Source organism: Canis lupus, chromosome 25 (genome assembly GCF_003254725.2).
Source record: "Canis lupus dingo isolate Sandy chromosome 25, ASM325472v2, whole genome shotgun sequence".
NCBI lineage: Eukaryota > Metazoa > Chordata > Mammalia > Carnivora > Canidae > Canis > Canis lupus.
In genome coordinates this window covers 18,553,688-18,571,129 of record NC_064267.1, presented here as the reverse complement: position 1 = coordinate 18,571,129, position 17,442 = coordinate 18,553,688, and the positions used below count along the sequence as shown (strand labels likewise).

The following is a 17,442-nucleotide window of genomic DNA, read 5'->3' as shown; positions in this document are numbered from 1 at the left end:
CCTCCCAAAACATAAGCCTCCCTATATGTATAAAAGCGTGGAGTATAACCAATAAATGAGCAATTTCTAACTGGTAAGCATTGTTATCACATGGACAGAGACTTATTAATACTAAAATCATAACACAAAGTCTAAACAGGTTAAGAATTCAAAGGCAAATAAGCCAAACATAGAAAGACAAATACTGTATGGTATCACTTGTATGTGGAATCTTAGAGAAAAAAAAGAAAAAAGCCAATTTCATAGAAACAATAGAATGGTGGCTGCTAAGGGCTGGGGGAAAGGGAAATGGGGAGATGAAAGTCAAACAAAGGGTACAAAAGCCTTCAGTTACACGACGAATATGTTCTGAGGAGCAGCATACAATAGGGAGACTGTAGTAATAATACGGTGATATGCACTGAGAGCAGATGTTGTTCCTGAGAGCATATTCTTAAGCATTCTCAGCACACATACCCACACAAGGAGTTAACTATGTAAGGTGATGGGTCTGTTATCATCTTGATCTTGCTAGTCATTCCACAAGGTATATGTATATAAAATCATCACACTGTACATTTAAATATATATGCTTATATTTTTCAATTATTCCTCAATAACGTTAAAAAATAATTAATATTTATAAGACATCTACCATCAGGTACTGTTCTGGGTCCTTGCAATACAAAGAACAAAACAAAGATTGCAGGGAGAGCTGTGTTGAAGGTGATAGGGTCTAGGAAAGAAAAGGCAGGTAGCCAGGAGAAAGCAGTGCTGCAGGGAAGGACAGGTATGCAGGGAAGGGAAGCTGCGCAGTACACAATTTGTCAGGGCTCCTGGAACAGAGACCTGAAGGAGGCTCACAATGAATCACATGGTTGTTCAGGGGAAGAACATTCCCAGAAGCACCAGCAAATACACCAGGGAGGTGTGGTCCTGGCACGGTCACAGAACAGCAAGCAGGCCAGTGAGCTGGGGCAGAATGAATGACACAGAGGAGGAGAAGACAGTGTGAAAAAGGTGAAAGAACACCAAATCATCTAGGAACTTGAGGCCATTGTAAGGATTGAGGCTCTTATTATAAGAAAAAAGTAGTCATTAAAGGGGCCATGGGCAGAGAGGGGACAAAACCCAGCACCTTTCCAGAAGAATCACTGGCTGTTACATGGAAAACAACCCATGAAAAAGACAGGGTGGGAGCAGAGGCTATCTGGACAGTCCTTTAACTCAGAGATGACAACTCAAGACTGGGTACATTTTCTGACAGAAGAGCATGCAGTATAAGAGAAAGAGAAGAGAACAATCCTTGTTTCTGGCCTGAGCACATGCAAGGTCAGGGATGCTGCCACCTGAGATGGAGAAGGCTGGGAAGGGAAATGCAGAAGTTCACCTGGAGACATGTGTAGCTAGTCAGACAGAGCAGACTAGCACATTGAGCAGGTCCAGGCCAGGATTTAAATTTGGGAGTCTTTAGCATATAAATCCTAACTGAAGGCATGAAACTAGAGGAGCTCATCAAGGGAAAACAGATGCTCCTTTCTGCTGGGAACCTCCACCGTTTGGTTAAAGAGAAGGAAAAAGTGAAAGAGGACGAGGTAAGGCACTAGCCAAGTAAGGGGAAAACCCAGAGGTATCCTGGGAGTCAAATGAACAAAGGCTCTGATGAGGAGTCATGTGTGCGGACAGCCAAGTCACATGAGGACTGAGTGGCTACTGCGCAACCATCGGGAAAAAGCTGGTGACCACAACAAGAGCAGTTTTGGAGCAGTGGTGTGGACAGAAGTAGAAAGAGACACCACTTTCAAGGAGTTTTGCTACAAAGAAACAGGGTTGTGGCTGAGGGAGTATGGAGGCAAGAGAGATTTTAAAAAGTAACAGCCAGTGTGTACACTGACGGCAAGATTCAGTAGAGTGGAAAATGGATGCTGTTAGAGAAACAAGAAATGCTGGAGTAGGGCCATAGATGGTACCAGGAGACCTGGTATATAAGCAGAAGGGTCTCATAAGGAACGGAGGCAGAGCACACAGGCTCGGACACCAGGGCAGCATCACCGGTTGGATCAAGGGGACGTTCTCAGCTGTGTTGAGTAGGGTCTTTCTTCAGAGGGAAGTGAGGCCACACGTGGGAAGTTTGAGATGGCAGGGGAGTGAAATGGAATCGAAGAGTGGGAGAGAAGAGAGCAATGGAAACAACACAGGCCCATTTGTGGTTTGTGCTTGTGACTTTTAAAATGGCCCTGTATAAAAAAAATAAAATAAAATAATAAAATAAAATAAAATAATAAAAAAATAAAATAAAATAAATAAAAAATAAAATGGCTTTGTTCTCCATTAAATGTTTCTTCCCATTAAATGTTATGGGCACAAAGATAAAGTAGGCAAGAAATGCCAGGCCTATAGTCTTGCCAACAAAATATGACTTGAGAAAAGGGAGTAAAGAATGTATTTATAGAAATGATTAGAGCAACTGACTCTAGGATTTAGAACATAAGAAGGTGAGGAAAATCAATGAATTGGAAAGTCCTAATGGGACTGAAAGATTAGAGTAATGGAATGGAAAATATTAATAATACTTGGTCACAATGGGCTAATTAAAAAATAGGATTTAAAATAACAACTAGAATATGTGTGACAATTTTTTTCTTTGAATTCTACAAAACTTTTTGATTTGCATAAATACATAAATAAGTAAATAAAGTAACAGAGTTTTTAAGTTTTAATATCTGGGAGATAAGACGTCCTCTAGTCCTAAAGCATGGGGATGGGAATCCTCAAAATCCATTTATCTGTATTCTTTATCCTCTTCTTTATCTATTTATCTGTCGATGGACATCTGGGCTCTTTCCATATTTTGGCTATTATGGACATTCCTGCCACAAGTACTGGGGTGCATGTACCCTTTCAAATCACTATGTTTGTATCCTTTGAATAAATACCTAGCAGTGCAATTGCTGGGTGATAGGGTAGCTCTCCTTTTAACTTCTTGAGGAACCTCCATACTGTTCTCCAGAGTGGCTGCATCAGCTTGCATTCCCACCAACAGTGTAAGAGGGTCCCCTTTCTCTGCATCCTCGCCAACATCTGTTGTTTCCTGATGTGATAATTTTAGCCATTCTGACTGCTGTGAGGTGGCATCTCATTGTGGTTTTGATTTGTATTTCCCTGATACCGAGGAATGTGGACCATTCTTTCATGTGTCTGTTGATCATTTGTATAAAGACAAGCTTATTGATGCAGATTGCCACTACAAGACTAGTAAATCAGACCAATAACCAAAAAAGAAAAGTAACTGTTAGAGAAAAACAACATACAGATGTAGAGCTGGGAAAGAAAGAGTGAGCAAGTGCTCTAAGGGAAGAATATGAGATTCTGAAAGAGGAAGGAACATGATTATGAAGGGTCCTACATGGTATGCTAAGGAGTTTGCATTTTATCTAGGAAGAAAGTCAACTGAAGGATTTTAAGCAGAAGAACATCAGATTTCATGTGGAAAGATCACTTTGACAGCAAGGGGAGGACAGAGTGGGGAGGAAAGGAAGAAAGACAGAAACTGAGGCTGACTGACTACACAGAAGAAGAGAAACACAGGTGGGACATGAGAGTTGAGAGGAAGAGAAAGAGTCAGGATAACAAAGATATGCAGAAGATAAAGTCAAAAGAAGTTATTGTTGATGGAATTCAAAGGTGGAAGAGTAGATCTCTTTTTATCCCAAGTGTGAATGTGTAAAAAGTCAGAAGGAAAGGCAGATTTAGTAGGAAGAGGATAAGGTAAGTCTGAAACATCCAAACAGAGCTAAGCAGCTCATTACATAGCACCTCATAGATCCTGGACCCTCAAATATTTTCTGAATGAAGAAACAGATACACAGGTCAGTAAATGCAGAGATCTGACTAACCCTCAGTGTGTAAATGATCAATGAAAACTCACTGTATGAAAATTAGAATAAAGTTACTTGATTAAGAAAGAAAAAATCAGTGTGAACTTATGACTTCAAAGACATCCCCCCTTCCCCAGCAGTGACACTACGATAGGCACCAAGAGCAAGGACACCACTGTGGCTGACCGCCAGTCCTCAGATAACGCCCTAGTAGTAAGATAAGAAATACGGCTCCTTGGACAATGGCTGATTTCAGATCAGGGGTAAGTTGAAGAAAAACAAAAAGCAAAAAACCAGATGGTCTGAAATAACCACTAGTGAGAGAAAGCAGGAATAATCTCAAACTTCTAAGGGCAATGGCAAAGCTAAAGAAGGACAAGGAAGCTGATGTACCTACAGGGCTCCCACAGGCCAAGCTGGGGCCACTTGATTATCAAAAAGGAAGATTTGTAATTAATTAGAATAACTTGAGTCTATGAAAAGCTGTAAATCAATAATGATGAATGTAAATCCCAGGAAGACAGAAATGTCTTCATCAATAATTCCACAGTGGTTGTCATAAAGGTTCTCAAATATATGGGTTTAAGGAATGAACACCCAAAAGAAAATAATATGTTTTTTTTTTTTTATTTTATTTGACAGAGACAGAGAGAGAGAGAATGAGAGAAAGAGAGAGAGAACAAGCAGGGGAAGCAGCAGGCAGAGGGAGAGGAAGAAGTAGGCTCCCCGCAGAGCAGGAAGCCCCATGAAGGGCTTGGTCCCAAGACCTTGGGAACATGACCTGAGTTGAAGGCAGACATTTCACCAACTGAGCCACCCAGGTGCCCCTGCAGTAATTATTTTTAACTACTATATTCCTCTGATTATGTCCATTCTAACTTTGAAATGAAAAGGACTGATTATTTGGCCTATCAGTTGATAAGTTTTGGAATTAAACACCTAGTCAGTATAGGAGCCTTAGATTTGTATAAATGAATAGAAGTAACAGTATTTGGTATAAGGGATGTCAAACTGATCAACACAACATGGTTGTGTGTTTTGGTTTCCAACTCTTAGCTTATTAATTCATCCATGGTACTACTGTAGTCTTTTTTGGGATGGGGGGGCAGCCTTTAGTAACAAAAGAACTGATATATTTTACTCTCTCAAAGTCAGACTACAAAAAATGTTCTTCGTGCAGTGTCTCAGACTCCTTATCGAGTCAATGGATGATTAATAAAATGATACCCAGGGGCACCCGGTAGCTCAGCTAGTTAAGCATCTGACTCTAGATTTCAGCTCAGGTTATATTCTCAGGGTCCTGAAATCAAGTTCTATGGCAGGCTCCACACTCAGCAGGGAGTCTCCTTAAGGAATCTCTTTCTCACTCACTGCCCCTCCCCCAGCTCTCTCTCTAATAAATAAATAAATAAATAAATCTTTTAAACAAATTTTTAAATTGACACCCAATTTCTCTTTGACACATCATATAACTGAGATTCTTACAAGACTGTCATCCTTACTAACTTATGTAAGTATAACATAAAGAACTGGCATACCTGTATTTCTTCACGTTCTTTTTTATCTGGAAAAGTTCTTGTAACTGTAGTATACTTTTCAAAAACTTTGCGTTCTTTTTGTAGCTTCCTCGTTTCCTCCTTTTTAAACTCTTCTATTCGAGCCAATTCTTTTGCTTTCTGTTGTTCAAAGTCTGTAATTTCTTTCCTAAAATGACCAAACCATGTTATTAAAGGGACAATCTTAATGGTGTAATCCACATGTGGTACAAAATGAAACACTGGTGACTGCCTGGGATGGAGGAGCTGCTGGTCTTGGTGAATCCAGCTTCAAGCCATAATACTGAAGTAACTCAGTTAACTCCATTAAGCATTCCTCCAACAAATATTTACTGAGCACCTATTATGAATCATGCACTACCCTGGGTACTGGAGAAACCACAGAGAAAAAAATAAACATCCTTACTTCCATGGAGCTTCTCATTCTAATGGAAGTGACAAACAATAACAAGATAAATAAAATACATGGCACAGGGCAACCCCAGTGGCTCAGCGGTTTGGCGCCACCTTCAGCCCGGGGCATGATCCCGGAGACCCAGGATCAAATCCCACATTGGGCTCCCTGAGTGGGGCCTGCTCCTCCCTCTGCCTGTCTCTCTCTCTCTCTCTCTCTCTCTCTGTGTGTGTGTGTGTGTGTCTCTCATGAATAATAAAATATTTTTAAAAAAATAAAAATAAAAATAAAATACATGGCACATTTGAAGTGTTAATGAGAAAAATAATGTAAGGAATGAGGGTAGAAAATATCACGGAAATTAAAATTATGGATGGAGTCATCTTGCTGAGATAATATTTTAAGTAAAATCTGAACAAACTAAGAGAACAGCCTTAAGGATATCTGGACAAAACAGCTCCAGAGGAGGGAACACTACAAGCAAAAGCCCTGAGGTAGGAATATGGCTGTTGTGGTCAAAGATCAGCCAGGAGGGCAGGGTGGCTAAAATCTGAGAGAAAATATAAGATAGAAAGGTAGAAAAAGGTATCAAAAAACAAATAAGACAGAGGGCCAAATGTTGATCAGAGGAACTATCAGAACCCAGGTGCATGCTGATGCTCTTAAGAGCATAGAAAGAGTGACATCATCAAGATGGTAGAATAGTTCACCAGCCCATATCTCCTTACACAAACAACAACCTGACAACCATACACAGATTAAAGTACTTTCGTGGGATCTCTACCATCCACGAAGGCAGATGAGAAATCCTTTGGCTCACCTGCCAAAGGACCCAGGAGGAACCACACCCATCTGTCCCTGGTAAGGGACCTCATGACCTCAATCATGACTATGAAATCTGAAACAGTCCTGTACCCTGGTTCTAGCCCTGCTATATTGTGGTCCTGGAGGCAGTCCTGTTCACCGAGGGACCAAGCAGAACACTAAGGGGCCGGGCAGGAGGATATTCAAAAACCTGGTAGGAGTCACACCCATTCTCACTCCCTGGTAATAGGCCAAGTGTCTACGCACTCAACAGTAGACCCAGAAGCAGCCCCATGACTAGCTCCAGCACTGCTGGACTATGGTCCTACAAGCAGTCCTGTCCAACTGGGGATCTTGTAGGAACCACATCCACCATGTCCCTGTTAAGAGACCTGCCAGTTATGGACTCCAGTGTGAACTCAGCAGTAGCCACACTACAATCCTATTCAACTGTGATCCTAGAAGCAGACCATCGTCCAGGGATCCAGTTGGAGAAGCTCTGCCAAAACTGGTCTGTAAAGACAAAAAGAGTTTTTTGCCCTTTCAAATATAAAACTGTCAACACAAAACTACATAAGATTCATGCAAATGTGGCACTACCAAAGGAAACTAATAAAGCTCCAACAACTAATCCCAAAGAAATGCAGATCTAAGAACTGCCTGATAAAGAATTCAAAATAACGGTTTTAAAGCAGTTCAACAAACTGCAAGAGAACACAGATAACTCAACAAAACTAGGAAAACAATGCATGAAAGAAAACAAGAAGTTCAACAAAGAGATAGAAATCATTTAAAAAAACAAACAAACCCACAAACACTTACTTAAAACTAACTAAATAAAACCTAAAACGGAGGGGGCACCTGGCTGGACCATGTGACTCTTGATCTCAGGGTCATGAGTTTGAGCCCCATGTGGGGTATAGAGATTACTCAAAACTAAATAAATAAAACTTTAAAAAGCAGAAATTCTGGAGCTGAAGAACACAGTGACTGAAGTGAAAAAATACAAAAGAGCTTCAACAACAATCAACTAAAAGAATCTGTGAACTCAACAACAAGGAATTTGAGGTCAAAGGAGAAAAAAGAAAAAGAATGAAGAAACCCATGGATCTATGGGACACTACAAAAGAACCAATGCAGTCACTAAGGAAGTCTCAGAAGGAAAAAACACACAAAATCAACAAACTCCTACTAGACCTAAGAAAGAGAAAAGACTCGAATAAAATTATAAATGCAAAGAAGATACATTATAATAGATGCCCCAGAAATAAAAAGGATCATAGTATGAACAATTATATCCCCAAAACTAGATAATCTAGAAGAAACAGATAAATTCCTAGAAATATACAACCTACCAAAATGAATCTAGACTAGAAATCCTGAACAGGGGGGGCACGTGGGTGGCTCAGTGGTTGAGTGTCTCCCTTTGGCTCAGGTCATGATCCTGGGGTCCTGGGATCAAGTTCTGCATTGGGCTTTCCAGAGAGAGCCTGCTTCTTCCTCTGCCTGTGTCTCCCCATGTCTCTGCCTCTCTTATGAATAAATAAATAAATAAAATCTTTAAAAAAAAAGAAAAAAGAACAAAAAAGAAAGAAAGCCTGAACAGATCAATAATAAGGAAACTGAACCAGAAATCAAAAATCTCCCAAGAGGGCAGCCCGGGTGCCTCAGCAGTTTAGTGTTGCCTTTGGCCCAGGGCGTAATCCTGGAGACACGGGATCGAGTCCCATGTCGGGCTCCGTGCATGGAGTCTGCTTCTCCCTCTGCCTGTGTCTCTGCCTCTCTCTCTGTGTCTCTCATGAATAAATAAATAAAATCTTAAAAAAAAAAAAAAAATCTCCCAAGAAAGAAAAGTTCAGGACTGGATGGCTTCCAAACTCATTCTACAAGGGTAGGCACTCGGACACCAAAGCTAGACAATGACACCACAAGCAAACTATAGACCAACCCCTGATGAACACAAATGTATAAATCCTCAATAAATACTAGCAAACCAAATCCAACAGCACATTAAAAGGATTTACACCATGACCTAGGGGGATTCATCTTTGGAATACAAGGCTGGCTCAACATAACAAATCAATTAAGGTGATGTAAACCAGTGCAGCCAATGTGGAAAACAGTATGGCGGTTCCTCAAAAACTTAAGTATAGATGTGCCATATGAACCAGCAATTCCACCCCTGAGTATATATCCAAAAGAACTAAAAGAAGATGCCTGAATACATATTTGCACACCAATGTTAATAGCATTATTCACAACAACCAAAAGGTAGAAACAACCCAAATGTCCAGCTGTAACCCAAGAAATGCCAAGGATTGACAGCAACCACTATAAGATAGGATAGAAAGCATGGCTCTGCTGATGCCTTGACTTCAGACTTCTAGCCTCCAGAACCATGACAATATTAACTCCTACTGTTTTAAGCCACCTAGTTTGTGTGTACAATTGATCCTTGAACAATATGGGTTTGAATTGCATGGATCCACTTATACACAGATTTTTACAGTACAGTACTGTAAATGTATTTTCTCTTCCTTACAACTTTCTTAACATTTTCTTTTCTTTATTGTAATACATGTATAACACATGTATCAAACCATGTGTTAATCAGCTGTTCTCAGTAAGGCTTCCAGGCAATAGTACAGTATTAGTATTATTAATTTTTAGGGAGTCAAAATATATGTGGATTTTTGGCTGTACAGGGGGATAGAGCCCTCAACCCCCACACTGTTCAAGAATCAACTGTACTTTTTGCAGTAGGCCTAGAAAATTAATGCACCGGCAAAGGTAGCACTTGAATTCACAGCTTCAAATGCTTTTCAAAATTCAATGTACAAAGTCCTCATTAAGAGAATTCCCCTTTTAACATTTCTGACTACACTGGGTCATTTTAACTAAAAAATTTTTATGTGGTTGAGATTTAAAAAAAAAAGATTTCACTTCCTTTTCCTTTACACCTTGTTGGATTGACAAAAATTACTTGAAATATTTTATATATATATATAATCTTAAAGAAACTGAATCATTATATTTTTTCCCCAACTTATAGAAGCAAACTTACCTAAGGTTTTCCAAAGCACTTTCTCGTTCAATGCGAAGTTTAGCTAAAGATGTGTTCTCAGCTTTAAATTTTTCTATTTCTGTTTCCAATTCAATAATTTTCTCTCTCAATACTTGAGATCGAGCACTGTCACCTATAAAATAGACCACATTATATTGAATTTCACAAAAGGTCTTCAGCAGCAAAAACATTAGCTAGTTATTAACAGTAAGAGCCAAAAATATTGTAAACATCAGTACTATTAAAATGCATGAGAAACAATGTTTCTAATAACAACAAAAATTACTTTGGCCTAACTTTCCAGAAGAAACCAATCTAAGGGCATTATTTAACCTCAAGAGTATCAGTCTGACAATGAATTAACATCACACATAAAAAGAAATTCAAATACTTTTTAAAAAAAACGAATACATGTATTTTTTGTCTTTTTGATAACAGCCAATATTGAAAACTTTATATGGTGATATATAGTAACTAGACTTATCATGGGATCATTTTGTAATGTATAAAAATATTGAATCATTATGATGTACACCTGAAACTAACAGGATGTTATACATCAATTATACTCCCATTAACATATGCCTGGCTCAGTTGGTTAAACGACTGGCTCTTGGTTTCAGTTCAGGTATGATCTCACTCACGTTCGTGAGATGGAACTATGTGTTGGGCCCTGAGCTCAGCAGGGAGTCAGTCTGCTTCTTTCTCTTCCCCTCTTCCCCCATTCCCTACCCCAGCTCCCATGCTCTTTCCCTTTCTTTCAGTTATAAATAAATAGGGATGCTTGGGTGGCTCAGTCAGTTGAATGGCCGACTCTTGATTCCTCAGGTCATGATCTTGGGATCCTGGGATCAAGCCCCATGTCAGGCTCCCCACCCTGCAAGGAGTCTGCTAAAGGATTCTCCCTCTCTCTCTGCCCCTCTCCCCACTCACACATGGTCTCTCCCTCTCCAAAAAAAATAAATGTCTTTAAAAAGAAATTTTTAAAAAATGAATAAATATATACACATATATGAATAGCTTAAGAACATAAATAAGTAATTCACAAGACAGCTAAAGCACTAACCAACACCAAAATCAAAGTTTACCTCCAATAGTCACAAAAATACAAATTAAGACTTTTTCCATACCAAATTTCCTATTGAAAGAGTAAATAGCTGATACTTGTCCTTCCACTACCCTTTTGAAAAACTTATTTTTGCACAAAAATATGCATTGTAGTGTTATTCCTAATAGTGAAAAATAACAAGTATCCAACATTAAGGAAATTACTGAATAAAATAATGTGTTCATATAATGTTCTGCAACCATTTTTAAAATACACAAAGTTTTAAAGACAACGTATATTATACACCTGGTCAAAAAAGAAAGGTAAGGTTTTTTTTAAGATTTTATTTATTTATTTATTTGAGAGAGAGAATGAGCAGGAAGAGTGGCAGAGGGAGAAGCAGACTCCCCACTGAGCAGGGAGCCCAATGCAGGGATTAATCCCAGGACGCTGGGATCATGACCTCAGCCTAAAGCAGATGCTTAACCAACTAAGCCATCCAGGTGCCCCAGAAAAGGTAAGTTTTAACAAATACCTGTACCATATTAAAAATACATGGGAAAAATGACTAGAAGGAAATATCTCAAAATGATATCACATCAACTTTGGATAGTTGTAAACACTTTTTATTCTATAAGCTTCCAAACTTTCTGCAAAAAGAACTATTTTTAAAATCAGAGTATTAGTTTAAGTTATAATTTGTATTTTAAAGCACTTATGCCTTCCTAGGCATTCAGAGTTTATAATATGATATAATGGAAAGGAGTTTTTCAACATGAGTTTTAAAAGCCCATCATCAGGGGCAGCCCAGGTGGCTCATCAGTTTAGCACCGCCTTCAGCTCAGGGCCTGATCCTGGAGACCTGGGATCGAGTCCCATGTCGGGCTCCCTGCATGGGGCCTGCTTCTCCCTCTGCCTGTGTCTCTGCCTCTCTCTCTCGCTCTCTCTCATGAATAAATAAATAAATTCTTTAAAAAAAAAATGCCCATCAGGGATGCCTGGGTGTCTCAGTGGTTGAGGGTCTGCCTTTGGCTCAGGTCATGATCTCCGGGTCTGAGTTTGAAACCTGTGTTGGGTTCGTTTTTTTTTTTTTTTTCTTTTCCTGTGTTGGGTTCTACACTCAACAGGAAGTCTGCTTCTCCCTCTCCCTCTCCCTGCATCCCTCATCTCCCCTCCTCCCCATCCTTGTCATATGCTCTCTCAAATAAATGAAATGAATAAAATCTTTAAAAAAAAGGTGAAGAATGGTATATAAAAAAACGTGTTTTCATTTGTATGGAAAGATTATATACCCATCCCCCCCATATATGCTTTCATATGCACAGAATCTTTCTAGAATACACAAATGAAATGGGAATGTAAGTTCCTCTAGGAAAGGGAACTAGGAGTCCATGTCCAGGGAAGAAAGGACACTTCAATTTCACTGTGTTTCTTCTTGGTCCTATTTAGCAAGTCAGTGCATGAGGTAGCAAAAAAAATTAAGTAAAAACATAGTCATTTTAAAAAGTGCACACACAAAAGTTCACCGTAACACAAACCATAAATTGGGTACTCTCTGGTTATAAAAGTATTACCTCACTTTACAATAAATTAATTAATTCTAAAGCCTTAAGAGGGGCACCTGGGTGGCTCAGTGGTTGACCATCTGCCTTCGGCTCAGGTTGTGATCCCAGGGTCCTGGGATCGAGGCCCACATCAGGCTCCCTACAGGGAGCCTGCTTCTCCCTCTGCCTATGTCTGCCTCTATCTGTGTCTCTCATGAATAATAAATAAGATCTTTAAAAATAAAATTGAATAAATAAATAAATCCTTGAGAATAAGGCATAGGCTTAAATTTGAAAAATCTGAAATCACAATGCATCCCAACCTTTTATTCTAGTGACTATTATTTAGATCTACAAAACAAATCAAATCACCTAATTACACTACTGAGCAATGAGAAAGATTAGGATTTTAAGCATTCTGACAGCAGACTGATAAGGTAAATGTGAAATTTATAACATCCCAATACCTATTTTATAAAGCTGCTTACCAGGTGGTTGGTCTTGACTTGGGTTTAACTTGGGTTCATTTCCTAAGTGTGAACCTGCTTTTGGTTTCAATTTCAAAGCAGGGAAGAATTTCATCATGAGATCCGATGTAGGAGGAGGGCTTGTGCTCCTACTGGGTTTGCTCAAGTCTTCTCCCTTTTTGACTGGTGCAACTTTCCTTTTTATTGTTTTGTCCAATACACATATTTCATCCTTAGGGTAGGCTGTTTGAGGAGTCCCATAAACGGCCTCATTCCCAAGAACAGCATCATGTTTAAATGAATTCTCTTCCAGGTCAGTCCAAGTTCTTTCATCGTCAAAGTCAATTTCACTTGTACTTATGGATGAAGGTCTTCTTGAGGACTCAGAAACTTTGTTTTTCAAGCTTTCTATAATGACAGACTCATCGCTACTGTAATCTTTATCTGACAGATCTAAATCAACATCTCTCTTTTTATCATCTTCTTGAGTCCCAGCATCCCTAAAAGGCCCCTTACCATCACAGACTTGTGGACTATCTTCACTGCTGCTGAAACCCCTCTCTTTATCCTCAGCTGATGGCTTTATGGTAACGTCAAGTTGCTCCTCAGAGTCTGTGCTACTGTCACTCTCCATGACACCTTCATCATTGCTCACATTCCACCGAGTCTGGTTTTCAGAAGTGCTCATTTGGAATGCTCTCCTACTGACTTCACAGGACTGTTCCCTATATCCTTCAGGTGAGAATGCTGAATCAGGTTGGTCAGGTGTGATTTCACATTCATCCTCATTTCCAGGTTCTGTACAGTCTGGGGCCTCACTGTGGTTACACTGAGTAACAGGATCCAGTGTCCCCATCTCCTGCTGTAGTACAGCTTTGACAGGGGTGGAAGACAGCTGGTGACCTTTGCAGATCTGCTGGTCCCTCTCTAAGATCTTCAGTACAAATGAGGAATTACTGGAAAACGATATTTCATCAGCAGCTTGTTCCAAAAACAAAAATTCATCTAACTCCAAATTTTCCTTTTCCTTTTCTCGTTCCCAATTCTCTAACTTTTTCTGAAGAGAAATATCAAGAGAAGATTCTGACTTTTTCAAGGTCTCATTTTTGGGGCTACTAGAAGACATGCAGCTGACCAGTCCTGCCGAAAGAGGAAGTTTGTCTTTACCTTGTGTCTTATTCCAGACTTTGCAACCAATATCACAAGGTTTTGCACACTCGGGTACATTTTCTCTATTATTAGACTCAACTTTTTTTTCTAGTTTGATCTGGTCTCTAAACTGCACATCACATTTCTTCCCTCCTGGTATTTTCAATCCTGATGGAGGAAGACTTCTCCTGTTACTATTCTTAATCACTTTTGGCTTCTGATTGAGTGTGACAAAACCACTCTTGGCTCTACCTTTATTGCTCTTTTTAATGGGAGGGTTCTCTGTACACAGTTCCTTATTTATAAGAGCAGTTTTCCGCTGGAATTGTTGTCTATCCATTTTAAACAGAGGTTGGTCCTCTGAAATGCTCTGATTAGTCACTAGTTTACTTTCTCTCCCTTTCTGAGACTTAGATTTAGCATTAGTAAATCTAGCTAAACCTTCTCCTCGTTTCAAGAATGGTTGTTTTGGTTTTGCTTTGATTAGGCATGACCCTTCTGCTTCCTAAAATAGAGAAAAATATTTGAATTAATTCTGTATATCCAAGTTATCTCAAAGTTATTTTTAACACAAACTATAAACAAATCTCTAAAGCCTTAGCTAACTTAATCAGAATAGTGGAAATGCCTACCCTTAGCTGTTTTCGTTTCAGTTCTTGCTCTTCCAGTCGAATTTGTTCTTCTAAGTAGTCTTCAAATGTCTGTTTCCTTTCTCTGATTGCAGCTTTAATAGGTCTAATCATAAAAATAAAATTATTGAATATGCAAATAAAGATGTGGTGAATATCTGACAGTGTGCCTGACACAGACACCCTTAACTACACTACGAACTAACCTTTTTCAAAGTCACAGACCCCCCTCTAAGAATCCAATGAAAGCTATAATCCCACTCCATCTCCCAAAATACATAAGCATACAACACTCTACACATGATTTTAAAAAAAATCTTCTGAAGTCCATACAATGCCTGTAAACTAACTTTTGAAATAACATATTCATTGTATCACTTTAAAATAATTTTTAATAGTTCATCAAATATCCATCTTTAAGGAGCCTTGACAATCTAAATAGAGCAATAATCAGAAATCATTTGCCCATCCATAACATATATTAAAATATTTCAAATATCTAAGAAAATAATAAACCTCAGTATTATTTTATCTGTTATAAGATTTTTAAATTCTGTAACCAAACTTATCTAATTATAATTTATAGGTGACAACAAAAGTGAGACTCAATATTAATTTGTTTCTGTCTTTGCCAAAACGGGATTTGCTTAACTATTTGAGAGAAGACTAATTTTATCCAGATTTTTTCTCTTTGGTGAAAAACCTGCTCAGTTCTTCTAATACAATGTCAAAGGTACTTGAACTAATGTATCTCCCCAACCGTTATCTGTTGCTAACAATGTGATAAGTCGTATCTTCAACATTATACTTAAAAGCATATTCAAACAAAAACAATAAAACCATGGGTCTTTCAAAAAAAAAGAAAATGTTCTATCTTAATAGCTGGCTATTACATTAAACTGTCACTTTTCTTATTTCTTCCAACATAGATGATACCTTTCTTCAATATTAGCCACTTCTGAAGAACCACCAATTTTTTTTACATTCTCATCATTCCCTTCCTGAATCGGTTCGGTCACTTTCTCCCAACATGGTAAAATATCTTCTCCTAGGATAAAAATTAGGAAAATTCAGTTCCAAAAGATAAAGAATAAAATCTTAAAACTTGAGAATTTTACAAGTTACTATGCTAAAAAAAATATTTCTCAAAGGTAATGTTATACCAGGGTACCTGGGTGGCTCAGTCAGGTGGACAGCCAACTCTTGATTTCAGCTCAGATCATGGTCTCAGGGTTGTAGGAGTGAGCCCCACAATGGGCTCCGTGCTTAGCAGGGAGTTTACCTCTCTCCCACTCTCTCTGTCCTTCCCTCCACCCCTTCACCCATACTCCCTCTCTCTGAAATAAATCAATCTTAAAAAAAAAAAAAGTAATATATGCCAAAGATTTTAGAACACTCAAGGATTTCTTTAATATGAGAAAAATAAACTATAAAACCCTAATTAAAACATGACATTCTCCAAAAGGTTAATGTTATGAAAGTGTGGGCTTTTCTAAATTAAAAATGACTATAGAGCCCTAACAACAAAATGTAATAGATGAATTTGACTGGAACTTATTAAAAAAAACCTTTAAAAGATATTTTTGGGATAAGAGGAATTCTAAAATGGATTTGAGTATTACAGAATAGTATTGGGGCTGTACAGAAGGATGTTCTAATTTTTTACTTGATGCATGCTGAAATATTTAAAATGATATAATATCTGCATGTTACTTGCAATGAAATGACTGAGCAAATTACATACAAATGTAGACAGAAATACAGAGGTAGGTATAAATATATATACACAATACAAATATATATAGAAAGTAAATATGGCAAAATATTAACTGTTGAATCAAGGTCTACTGCTAATCATTGCAGTGGACTTTTAAGTTTTCCGATGTTCATCATTTTCCAAAATAAAAGATTAAGAGAGTATACTGTTTAAAAATATTTTAAAGGCATCAGATCTTCCATTCTAAGGAACTATTCCAAATTAGAAATAAACTATTATGCACAAAGGTGCTCAATCCTAAGTATAAGTAGTAAGTGTAGACACCTTCTGTCATATTTATATTTTTTTATTACTCCAAAGAACATATTCATGAAAACACCATTAAAATTGAAAATTAAATTTAAATTCAAAATATGAGAAACACCTCAGCCCTACTGCAGAGAATATTAAATACTGGTACATTATTTGACGACTAGCATAATGATGACAACCATTAATATTATGGTTAGGGGGCAGCCTGGGTGGCTCAGCGGTTTAGCGCCGCTTTCAGCCCAGGGCCTGATCCTGCATACCCAGGATCGAGTCCCACGTCAGGGTCCCGGCATGGAGCCTGCTTCTCCCTCTGCCTGTGTCTCTGCCTCTCTCAGTATCTCATGAATAAATAAATAAAATCTTTTTAAAAAAATTATGGTTATGAAGACCACAGAATGTACCATAACCATTTTCCATGTTGAGAGGGCAAAGAACACAATTATACAATATTCCACAGTTACAAAATGAAAAAAAAAGAAAAAAAAAAAGTGGAGGGGGGAGTGGGGCATAGAAAAAGGAGTCAAAAAAAAAAAAAAAAAAAGACCAGAAGCAAATGCCCTGAGAGCTCCATGAGTTCAGATCATCAGCCACTGTCAGTACTCTGGCAGGAACATGCTAGGTGCTGGGATTACAGAGATGCAGTGAGGACAAATGGAATGTCCGGGGTTGGAGGGGATTTCTTTTCTGAATAATTAACTGCCATCACGAACCTATTTCCTACATTTTACATCTTCTATCATGTCCTCCCACCACCATCACCATGCACATTTTAAATCAACCTCAAACTATTTCTAAGCTCTCAAATTAAAATGGCATACAAGGAACTCACTACCTTGAAGACCCTGCACTATCCTGTGAGGTATGAAGTCAGCATGAGTACTACAATTGTTCTTAGAAAGTC

General features: G+C 38.4%; 1 protein-coding gene across 5 annotated transcripts in view; it reads right to left on the bottom strand.

Moving 5' to 3' along the window:
* The window catches only part of CENPJ (centromere protein J), a 54,095-nt gene that overhangs the window by 21,500 nt on the left and 15,153 nt on the right, over positions 1-17,442 (bottom strand). For all 5 annotated transcript variants that reach the window (XM_025462814.3, XM_049101107.1, XM_025462812.3 and 2 more), the window contains exons 5-9: positions 15,449-15,560; positions 14,516-14,618; positions 12,756-14,388; positions 9,676-9,808; positions 5,396-5,561 (exon numbers count right to left, since the gene is read on the bottom strand). In XM_025462814.3, coding sequence (XP_025318599.1) covers positions 5,396-5,561; positions 9,676-9,808; positions 12,756-14,388; positions 14,516-14,618; positions 15,449-15,560 — 2,147 coding nt within the window. The remainder of the gene's footprint in view (positions 1-5,395; positions 5,562-9,675; positions 9,809-12,755; positions 14,389-14,515; positions 14,619-15,448; positions 15,561-17,442) is intronic.